At 32.0% G+C, this 12,424-nt stretch overlaps 1 protein-coding gene across 2 annotated transcripts in view; it reads left to right on the forward strand.

Moving 5' to 3' along the window:
• The first annotated feature begins 811 nt into the window (after window positions 1–811).
• Window positions 812–12,424, forward strand: part of LOC127734664 (xaa-Pro aminopeptidase 1-like) — a 29,890-nt gene continuing 18,277 nt past the window's right edge. Inside the window, exons 1-8 of one of the 2 annotated variants that reach the window (XM_052244656.1) lie at window positions 812–863; window positions 5,170–5,291; window positions 6,912–6,975; window positions 8,560–8,664; window positions 9,708–9,748; window positions 10,450–10,501; window positions 11,264–11,407; window positions 12,251–12,346. In XM_052244656.1, coding sequence (XP_052100616.1) covers window positions 5,175–5,291; window positions 6,912–6,975; window positions 8,560–8,664; window positions 9,708–9,748; window positions 10,450–10,501; window positions 11,264–11,407; window positions 12,251–12,346 — 619 coding nt within the window. In that variant the 5' untranslated portion in view covers window positions 812–863; window positions 5,170–5,174. Of the gene's footprint in view, window positions 895–5,169; window positions 5,292–6,911; window positions 6,976–8,559; window positions 8,665–9,707; window positions 9,749–10,449; window positions 10,502–11,263; window positions 11,408–12,250; window positions 12,347–12,424 lie in introns of both variants that reach the window. The other variant, XM_052244655.1, reaches the window with a different exon arrangement.

Below are 12,424 nucleotides of genomic sequence, written 5' to 3' on the forward strand. Positions count from 1 at the left end.
ATTTTTCCGAAATTTGTCATTATATAGCTCATTAAATTTAGATTTTTTATTGACCTTGCATGTGTCCTCTCGATAAGATTTCCTTCACGATCCTATACCAGGTCTTTCACGATCCAATCTCAATCGGTTTTCTCGATATACCGAATGACAGCCGTGATGATTGCCAATGAGACAACTATCCACCAAAGTTCAAATAAAGTGGATGTAAGCAATTATAGGCAACCTTACGGCCTTAACATAAGTATGTTTTACTTGTGGTTGATCCTTTTTGCTTCGACCATATAAGATATGCTTTAACTTATACCCAAAATCATGTTCTGCAATAGGAGACTGGGGACATATTATTTCTAGGATACAGTTTGTATGAATTTCGAAAAGTTACTTTATCCTGGGAAGAGAACGTATAACTTAATATATAAAATATATATTTTAAAATTGCAGAAGTTAGAGGTAATTAATCATTTAAGAGAAGCTTAAACTGCTTTTGTACATATACAATTCTGGTAACAGGAGATAACTCGTTAGCTCATTTTGGGTTGACCAAGAGATTGTTATTCCGTTGATTTGGATTGAGACTACTATATGTTATAGAAGTCTCAGATCTGGATGATTTTTTAAAAATTACATTTAAAAATGTTGTTTGTAAAAAAAAGGGGCGAAAGGGAATCAAAACTCATTATGAATCGAAGGAAGACTGACAAAATCGTGGCAAAAAGAAACGGGCACGAAACTGTTTTCTTTAATTTTTTACACTTTCAAGAGTTTATTTGACATTGACTTGACAGGTTCCCTGTTACCTTAAGATTTTTTCTGCTACTGCATTATTCAAATAGAAAAGATTTCAGTTGACGATCGATTTGCCGGTTTGTAAAGATTACTGTTTGTAGAACGAAAGTATGAATGACAATATATTTAGCATGTTTAAAAATCAAATAGCCTGCCTGGCCCGCTGTGTCACTAGTTTAAGTTCTCGACTTCGAAAGGACAACACCCCCTTTAATAATCTTAGGAATTGTTTCTTCCACAATATTATTGCACGATTTCTAATAAGTAAAGTTAATCTACCTTAAAATTTTCTCTTTTGTAGCTTAGCTTATAACAAGACCATTGGTACCAAAAAGTATTTAATAATGCTTGTAAAAATGAAAAAATAACTTTTCCATAGCTTGGACCGATACATGATTTATTGGTCCCAGTCAAAAGTTAAGAAAAACAAACACTTGAGGATGTACTTAGGTGAGGTTTAGGAATTTGTGTCAGATGTTTGGACTCCTTGGTTTTTTTCCTACGATAACACGGTACCTCGAATCACCGAATAACACCGTTATTAGCCAAATAACACTTGTAATCACCGAATAACACTTGAAATTTTAATATTAGCACATATTGGTGACATTTAAACATTGATTATTAAATAATATTGTATTATAAGTGTATTTTATAACTTAAAAATGATTTATAGAAAGCAGGTAAGTTCATAAAGATCGCTTTAAATATTAGTGTGTACATCCAACATGGCGACCAAGGAAAACACAATGGGAAGATTAAAAGAATGATTGCATATGCATACAAAGGGAAAAGCTATGAAAATAAAATATTAAATAATGTACTGTATATACAGAGTATTGTCCAATAATTGTTTTTCAGTAAGGTTTCGAAAAGTTAACAAGTACATCAAAGCCATGCAATTACTCCAATCACCAATTAGTTTTCTTAACGATTTACTCAATATTGAATGAAACGTAATTAAGAATTTTCACATATTTAATTTCTTTGGCAATATACATTTGTATATTCAATTTCATTTTAATACCTTAAATTAAGTTTAATAATGAAATATTTTTTGCCAATTAGATAATTTAATTGTGATAATGCCAAGTTCCCAATAATGAAAATATTTATTACCTTACAATTCTATCATATTGTTAATTAGATTGTTGTTTACTGACACGTGCCCATTACATAATTAATCATTAAATGATAATGAAATTATATTACGGTATGGACACTCTGCATTAAACAGGCTTGTGACTGTCTTGGTATACCAAGGCTGCATTACCAAAACCAATAATAATAATTAAGAAAAAAGAACAGAAATAAATATTTACAACTATATACAATATATGTATTTCCTAACTATATCTTCTGTAAAAGTGTAATAAGCTTTATTGTTTCACAAAGAATTTTTGATTATTTAAAATAATAAAATTTTTCTTCAGAAAATAAAAATAAAAAAAATTATTTAAACTTATTTGATATGAGTTTTTTTCTGTTTAATGAAATACTTTTTTTTTGCAAAATTCAAAAGACATTCGATGTTAAAAAATTTTTCTTCTTTTTTTGTTTTTTTTTTTTTATAGACAATACTTTATTATTAAACCTCAGACACATAGGTGTACAAGAGGACATCGTATATACACGTATATAGACGTATACACATTTTCATACTCAATACATTTACACTACACATAATAATGCAATGCTTTTCATCATTTTGTTCACTATCTCTCGGCGAACTGTATGCTCATCGGATTATTATTTGGCCCCGCCCCCTCAGTCAAGGTCTATTGACTTTGAAACTTTACCTAGTTTACATGTATTAGTTTGTGATTAGGTCAGTTTAAGATGAACCACTAATATTAAGTCAATGATATTTGGTACGCAGTTGTATTAGCATTGGCACATCTCATTACCATGGAGATTATTTGGCCCCGCCCCCTCAGTCAAGATCTATTGACCTTGAAACTTTGCTTAGTATACATGTATTAGTTTGTGATTAGGTCAGTTTATTGGGAACCACTAGTGGTAGGTCAATAATATTTGGTATGCAGTTGTATAAGCATTGGCATATCTCATTTCCATGGAGATTATTTGGCCCCGCCCCCTCAGTCAAGGTCTATTGACTTTGAAACTTTGCTTAGTTTACATGTATTAGTTTGTGATTAGGTCAGTTTAAGGGGAACTGTTAGTGTAGGTCAATGATAATTGATATTCAGTTGTATAAGCATTGGCATATCTCATTTCCATGGAGATTATATAACCCAACCACCTAATTATGGTTCATTGACTTTGTAACTTTTACATAGTTTACAAGTTAATGTTTGTTTTTAGGTTTGTTTAAAGGGAACGACTTATGAAAAAAGTCAATGGTACTTGGTTTGCAGTTGTATTAGCATTGGCACATCTCATTTCCATGGAGATTGTTTAGCCCTGTACCTTCAGTCATGGTTCATTGACTTTGAATATTTGCATAACTTACATGTTAAAGTATTGCTATTTTAATTTCAACATTTGCATTATCAAAATAACAAATAGGCGAGACATATCTCTGTGTTAACAGTTTATTTAACTTTTCCTTTATTGGAAAAATATTAGGAGTAACGTGTTCTATACTTTTAATTTATTTTGTTAACATTCTTTTTTTGTGTTTTATTAATAATGTGTATGAAAACAGATGAAGGGTATATGTGCAGAGACAGGAACCCAAAGCCAAGTATAACTAAACAACAATAAACCAGTGTCTATACATATATATAGAACTCAAAATCCTAAGTGCAAGAAAAAACCTGAAATGCTGGTAAATTATATAAAATAAGGCCTATTAAAAAAAAAATTGTGTTTCTGCTAACCCTACCTACCCTTAATTTTTTTATTTGTCTGTTTTGAACAAGCACTATTAAAGTCGCACTGTTTCCCCTGTTTAAACCTGTCAAACATTTTAAACGATAAAATTGTTTGCTTGCCTACCTACCCTTATTTTTTCAGCATGTTAGCAGAAACACGGCTTAATTTACAATTTAATTCCTTTATCATTCCTTTATCAAATCAAATATTGATAGAGCAAAATTTTTGCTTATAACTGGGGATACAGGCAATCAACAGTGTTAATGTTTTGCAATATTGGAAGACACAACAGGAAATGCTGCTTCTAGCTATGGATTCTCTTTGTGTCTGGTTCTGAATTAAACAAGCAATCACTTGACAATAACACATGTAGGTACGTGTCAAAGATTTGTTTTCTTCTGTGATTGATTGCCCCCAAACCAACAGGTAATATATGTAAAAAGAACTATACAGATTTTAATTAATCAACAGTACTATTGGTGGATAGTTGTCTCATTGGCCATCATACCACATCTCTTTATTTTTATAATGTTTGAAAATACTTGATTTCATACAGGTTTTACGAATGAATGAATGAACCATATATATAGCACATGTGAAATACAAATAACTGTTATATACAGGTAATATCACTATACTGATTTTGATTAATCAACAGTACATGTTTGTAAGACCTTGATTTCATACAGGTTTTACAGATAGCAGTAGTGTACAAATGTATATAGAAGTTAAATTTTCTGGTCATCGTTTTGAATAAAAAAATTCTGATTGCTTAAATCATGAAAATAATTTGCCTAGATAATTTTTCACCATAATTTAATGGAAGTGTTTAGTCTTTTTATGTTTTTCTTCTTCATTTTTTTTCCTTAAATACAGACCTTGTCAGTTGGAACACAAATTTGACCACACAGAAAACTATTTGACTAAAAATAATGGTCTTCATTTTGATACACATATTTTTTATGCGCCACCTAGGGGCATTATGTTTTTCGGTCTGTGCATCCGTTCCTCTGTCCCACTTCAGGTTGAAGTTTTTGGTCGCTTCAGGTAAGTTTTTGGTCAAGGTAGTTTTTGATGAAGTTCAAGTCCAATCAGCTTGAAAATTAGTACACATGACGTTCCCTGTGATATGTTCTTTCTAATTTTAATGCCAAATTAGAGTTTTGACCCCAATTTCACAGTCAACTGAACATAGAAAATGATAGTGCGAGTTGGGCATCCGTGTACTATGGACACATTCTTGTTTTAATTTATAATAGATCCTTGTCTACAAGTTTAATATCAACAAATGGTCGAAATTAATTCTCATTTCTAAAAGATTAGCATTCTCAAATTCTCAAATGCCTCCTAAAGAAAACAAAGTCTAGATTTGAATAAATTGTCAAGTTAAACATGTCTGTATATTGAACATAACATATTGTATTTCAAAACATTTTTATTTTGACATCTAGTTTAATGCATTTAATATTCAATATATCATTGTATATAGTGTATCAAATATTAGAATGTATAATTGGGGTTATTCATGATGTTATTGTTTTGCAGTAAACATGGTGGTGAAAAATACAACAACCATTCTCAAGAGACTGAGAGCTCTGTTGAAGAACACAACATATGTTACGGAACAAATACATGCATATATTGTACCATCAGGAGATGCCCATCAGGTACTATTTATTCTTCAATCTAGTAATATGTCATGACTGTAAAGGGTGTTATTTGAAATGCGTGTAACTAATTTAGAAAACAGGAATCATGCTAGTTGCAAACTTTTGAGGAAAGATTTTAATGAGTATCCTGAGTATTAAAATGTTATACATTTCATTTATCCAAGATATGCTGCCCAGCTCAAATGTGGACATGTAAGGTACACAAACATTTTCCTCCTCAACCTGACTTTAATAAATCAACACTAGGTCATCTTCCTTGTTAACCTGACTATACTGAGTCAAAAATTAGTCATCTTCCTTGTCAACCTGACTATACTGAGTCAAAAATTATTCATCTTCCTTGTCAATCTGACTATACTGAGTCAGATCTAAGTCATCTTCCTTGTCAACCTAGACACTGAGTCAATACATTGTTATCTTCCTTTTCAACCTGACTATACTGAGTCAGTACTAAGTCATCTTCCTTGTCAACTTGACTATACTGAGTCAGCATTAAGTCATCCTCCTTGTCAACCTGGACACTGAGTCAACACGTAGTTATCTTCCTTTTCAACCTGACTATACTGAGTCAGTACTAAGTCATATTCCTTGTCAACCTGACAACTGATTCAACAATAATTAAGACTCAAGTCATCCTCCTTGTCAACATGGACACTGAGTCAAAAATTAGTCATCTTCCTTGTCAATCTGACTACTGATTCAACAATAATTAAGACTTAAGTCATCTTCCTTGTCAACCTAACTATACTGAGTCAATAATAAGTCATCTTCCTTGTCAACCTGACTATACTGAGTCATCACAAAGGCATCTTCCTTGTCAACCTGACTATACTGAGACAACATTAAGTCATCTCCCTTTTTAACCCGGACACTGAGTCAACACAAAGTAATCTTCCTTGTCAACCTGACTATAATGAGTCAACACTAAGTCATCTTCCTAGTCAACATGACTATACTGAGTCAACACTAAGTCATGTTCCTTGTCAACTTGACTACTGAGACAACACTAAGTGATGGATCTGCCTTGTAAACTTAACTGTACTGACTTAACACTAAGTCATCTTACTTGTCAATCTGACTACACTGGGTAACACTAAGTCAGCTTCCTTGTCAACATGACTATACTGAGTCAACACTAAGTCATGTTCCTTGTCAACTTGACTGTACTGAGTCAACACTAAGTGATGGATCTGCCTTGTAAACTTAACTGTACTGAGTTAACACTAAGTCATCTTACTTGTCAATCTAACTACACTGGGTAACACTAAGTCATCTTCATTGTCAACATGACTATACTGAGTCAACACTAAGTCATATTTCTTGTCAACCTGACTATACTGAGTCAATACATAGTCATCTTCCTTGTCAACCTGACTATACTGAGTCAATACATAGTCATTTTCCTTGTCAACCTGACTATACTGAGTCAATACGTAGTCATCTTCCTTGTCAACTTATCTATTTTGAGTTAACCCTTAGTCATCTTCCATGCAAATCTGACAACACTGAGTGAAAACATTGATTGTACTGAGTCAACACTTAGTCATCTGATCTCCCTTTTAGCTTTATTTGATAGTTTCAGTTTTGGTAGATACACAACATTTTTTTTTATTTCAGAGTGAATACATAGCCCCATGTGATTGTAGAAGAGAATTTGTATCAGGATTTTCTGGATCAGCAGGTATGATTATTAGATTTGGGATGACAAGGTCCACTTAATTTTTAATACAGAAATTAATGAATTGATGGATAATAATACAATAATGTTTAATGAATTGATGGATAATAATACAATAATGTTTAATGATTTGATGGATAGTAATACAATAATGTTTAATGAATTGATGGATAATAATACAATAACATTTAATGAATTGATTGATAATAATACAATATTGTTTAATGAATTCATCGATTTGTTACCTGCCTATTCAAAGAATATAAAACATTAAAACAATATTTCTCCTTTATATGTAAGATTAGGTATAAAGTTTGTTTTTAGCTCACCTGGCCCGAAGGGCCAAGTGAGCTTTTCTCATCACTTGTTAGCTTTTAAAAAAATCTTCTCCTCTGAAACCACTGGGTCAAATTTAACCAAACTTGGCCACAATCATCATTAGGGTATCTTGTTTAAAAAATGTGTCCGATGACCCCGCCAACCAATCAAGATGGCCGCCATGGCTAAAAATAGAACATAGGGGTAAAATGTAGATTTTGGCTTATATCTCTGAAACCAAAGCATTTAGAGTAAATCTGAGGGTAAAACTGATTGTCAGGTCAAGATCTATCTGCCCTGAAATTTTCAGACAAATCTGACAACCCGTTGTTGGGTAGCTGCCCCTGAATTGGTAATTTTAAGGAAATTTGGCAGTTTTTGGTTATTATCTTGAATATTATTATAGATAGAGATAAACTGTAAACAGCAATAATGTTCTCCAGAGTAAGATCTACAAATAAGTCGCCATGACCAAAATTGTCAGTCGATCCCTTTAGGAGTTATTGCCCTTTATAGTCAATTTTTAACAATTTTCGTAAATTTTTATAATCTTTTACAAAAATTTTCTCTGAAACTACTGAGACAAATTTAACCATACTTGGCCTTAATCAGTATTAGGGTATCTAGTTTAAAAAATTTGTCCGATGACCCCGCCTTCCAACCATCATGGCCGACATGATTAAAAATAGAACATAGGTGTAAAATGCAGTTTTTGGTTTATATCTCTAAAACTAAAGCATTTAGAGCAAATCTGACAGGTGGCAAAAATGTTCATCAGATTTTTTTTTAGTGTAAAATGCAGTTTTTGGTTTATATCTCTGAAACTAAAGCATTTAGAGCAAATCTGACAGGGGGCAAAAATGTTCATCAGATTTAGATTTATCTGCCCTGAAATTTTTAGACGAATCCGACAACCCATTGTTGGGTTGCTGCCCCTGAGCTAGTAATTTTACAGTGTTTTGTTAATATCTTAGTTATCATTATAATATCTAATATCTAATACTATTTATTATGATTTTAACCTTATTTTACATGATTTCCAAAGCATCAGTAAATACAGGTGAGTGACACAGGCTCTTGAGAGCCTCTAGTTGTTATTGTAGAAACAGCTGATTTTATGAATGCATCATTCATTGCTTTTACTAGACAAACTTGAGTGCATGTGTCTAAATGGAACTGTCTGTTTATACTGATTGTTTTTTTTTAAATAGCTGTTTTGGCTATATAAATAAAATACATATGTAAGATTTTCTATTTTTATTTTACCAGGAACAGCTGTAATAACCAGTGATAAAGCAGCACTTTGGACAGATGGGCGATATTATCTCCAGGCAGAGAAACAAATTGATGCAAACTGGATCCTTATGAAAGATGGTATTCCTTTACTCCATTTTAATTCAAGCTCACCTTGCCCAAAGAACTTTAAAGAATATTAACCTAAATTATCGACTCAGCTAAGAAACCAACTTGGCAGATACATGAACAAGAATTTCAAAATTAAGAGCGCATGGGGTAGAATAATAAAGTTACTGGTTAGTAAGAATGAAACCAAATATGACAGAAAGATTCCCTATTTGGTACGTATTGCTTGCTTCTACTTTGATGCTCGCCAATATGGTTACTATTAGGGACTTATTTTTACACTAGAATATGTATGGGAAATGTAAAAAATAAAGATCTTTTTCTTGAAAAGCACTACACTAATTGAATACAAACGTAACAAAGATTTTTTAGTAAGGTGTCACATGATAAGTTGTTACTGTGATGCTAATTTATTAGCCAGTCAATATTGTCAGAAGCAGGGGACTTCATTTTAAATAGACTTCTTTAGGAAATACTTGTATGTAGAATTATATATTTTTCTTTTTAGAATGTAAAACAAGTTGAAACTAAATGTGGTTGGTAGATCTTTGTGAGGCACTGACTCATCTTTACTCAAATCCCCAATGATCTATTCAGATTCGTGATAGTTTTTGGTTTATATTAATACCCCACTTGCTGAGGCAAGATTTATTATGTGTCTGCTCATTCCTTTGTCCCTCTGTACGTTATAGTTACCACTACTTCTTAACCAGTTCATGAATTTCAATGAATATGTCAGTGAATCTTTATAACTCAATTTAATACTGCAGTTTTTATTATTTATTTATTTTTTAATCAATTTATATTATTTTTAATGTTTCCTGTGACAAAATTTTAACTTTGCTATATATATATACAAATTGGGGACATACAATGTAGTTTGAAGTTTTTAATTCTGCATCCAGTATTTTAGTATCACCTACCATTTTTTCTGCCGGATTTTGTAACAGGTTTTTTTAAACAGATGTTTGGAATTAAATAATAATCAATCTGATTTATATTATAATTTTGGATGTCTATACATTAATATTGTAATAGTTTTTTGTGTATTCTAGGTTTACCAGACACTTTATCACAAGCAGAATGGCTGTCAAAGGTATATAGATTATTGAGAGATACTTATATTTACAGTTTTATATATACAATACTTTGCCATGAATTAGTACTCAAAATGGCTGAAGTAAAAAGATCAACAAACAAATATGCAAAAACTACCATTTTTATAAGACGTTCTTCTTTCGCTTTGGAAACAAAGCCATGTTCTAATTCCGATAGAACATGGGCTGCACATGATTTACGTCACAATTGAAATTGCAACGTCTGTTGTATTTTGAACAGGGCCGGGGATCAAAATGGACATTTGTGTTGGTGTTGCTTTCTAGTAAAGTAAATAAAATCATTCTTGTAAAAATAAAAAGATGTGGTATGATTACATGTATCAGTTCATTTTTATACGACCGCAAATCGTGAAACGGTTGATTTTGTTTAACATTTTGGTTTCATCAAATCAAAATGGCTGCCTTTTGAATGTGTATTATAGGTCTGGATGACATAATTATTTCTTAAATATTTTATCACTCAAGAGAAAAAAATGTTTTAACCGGATGGATTTAATACTTAATGGTATGACCAAGAGAACGTAATTTGAAATAAACATTTATTAACATTTTTATAAGCTGCATTGCATACAGAATTTAATTTCCTGGGTTTAATCATATATTGTAAATGATTAGACTTTATAGTTATATGGAATTGTATTCCAACTCATTTGAAAATTCAAAAACTTTATATTGATAGGAATTACCTGTTGGTGGCAGAGTTGGAGTTGATCCTTACCTAATGTCTTCTGGTAAGTCATCATATAATGTCCTGTTGAAAGTCATCTTAACACATTTTGCCTTACTTAATGCATTCACATAAGTCAAAGGAACAATTGCCAGTGGACATTATTCCAGCAAAATTCAATCAATTAATCAGTAAGGTCAAAACAATCCACAGTGAATGTCTTCAATTGACTTAACAGATACAATTTCATTTGGACAAATGATGTGAAGGATTACCATTTGCCATAAATATTACCCACAGAATGATGTCTTGCCATCTTTGTAAATAGATGGATGGATGGATGGCTGTTTTATGTCCAGTGGCAAATTAAATGTATATTCAGGACAAGAACATATATGATATGAATATAAACCCTGCTTTGTACTAGACTGACATGCTGAGCTGTATTTTTAATTTACTAGTTCACAAGGTAAGAGTCTGCAGGAAGACATGTCACCCTACCCGTACACATTATTCTGACTCCAAGCTGACCAGTCTGCTCTTACTTCTAAATGCCGCCTGCTTAGGGGAAAAATAGCATATACCAATTTTCAAGTCTTTGGTTTGACCTGGCTGGGGTTCGAACCCATGAACTCCCTCACTTGAGGCAAGCATGCTACCATGAGACCACAGAGGTGGTTTGTAAAAAAGAGGTATTTTAGAAACCCATTTACCTATTGATGTAATTTCAGTGTTTTGTCTTCAGTGATTGATATATGTTAAATTTTCTTGAACAGGCCTGAGTTTAAAGTAATTTATAATTTTTTACAATAAAATAACTTTTCAGAGACTTGGAAACCAATGGATAAAGTTTTAAAAGAGGCTGGACATATGTTAGTCCCTGTATCACAGAACTTAGTAGATCTTGCTTGGGAGGATAGACCATCTCCTCCACAGAATCCATTGATGGTCCTTCCTGATTCGTACACAGGTATCATTAGTAAAGTAATAAAAGGCCACAATACAGAAAAAAAAGCATGCAGGAATCCCCATAACTAACATCTTTGACAAAAGGTAATGAAACAAATGTCAATGAGAAAACAACAAAATGGCATTAAAACAGACACGAAGAGAAAACAAATGTTACACAGTTACAGACACAAGCCCTCCTGTCAAAGGATAGACATTAGTTTCCATACTTAAAACTTCCCTATTGTTTTTTATAAGGGTCAACCATTTTTGGAGGTTAGGTGCTCTCTTCACAAGAATTATATAACATATACTGAAATGTTCATGACTCATAAGTACTTTTCTCCTCAGATTTTATAAATGAGTTGCAGGCCTTCATTTTTAATTGAAATAAATGATGTGAATTGCATATTAATGTTCTTTTATTTCTGTATGCTCACACCATCCAGAATGTTGTATATATATTTATTTCGTGTTCCCATATGGTATAAAATTTTCATTTCATATCTATTTTTTGTCATTGTAATAGTTTCTTAAGAAATTAGAGGCTGATGTAACAACACAAAATGAGTCTTCGCTAATTTGAATTCATGTATAGATAAAAAAAAAAGTAATGTAGTGTGACACCAGTTCAGCAACACATGACAGCAAAAAATGCATTTTAATATTGTAAATTCATATTTTATTTTGTTGAGAGAAATCAGTAGTCAGTAATTACATGTATTGAGAAATTCTTGCCTATGTTAACTTTTTCTGAAGTGGGAAACATGGTAAAGTGTGGATGGTAAAAGAGATAAGGCAACTACATGAAATTTGATTGTAAATTTGATCAAACTACATCACCATAGGAAAAATTATGTTACAGGACAGAAATGGGAAGACAAAGTGCTGAAAGTAAGAGAAAAAATGAAGTCCAAGAACTGTGGTGCCTTCGTTGTAACACCTCTTGATGAATTAGCATGTAAGAAAGTATTAAGTATTTTATATGGACTAGGCAAATCTAATTTAGGTAAACAAGCTGTTCTGTGGAGTGAACAAC

This window comes from Mytilus californianus, unplaced genomic scaffold (genome assembly GCF_021869535.1).
Source record: "Mytilus californianus isolate M0D057914Y unplaced genomic scaffold, xbMytCali1.0.p SCAF_3, whole genome shotgun sequence".
Lineage (NCBI taxonomy): Eukaryota > Metazoa > Mollusca > Bivalvia > Mytilida > Mytilidae > Mytilus > Mytilus californianus.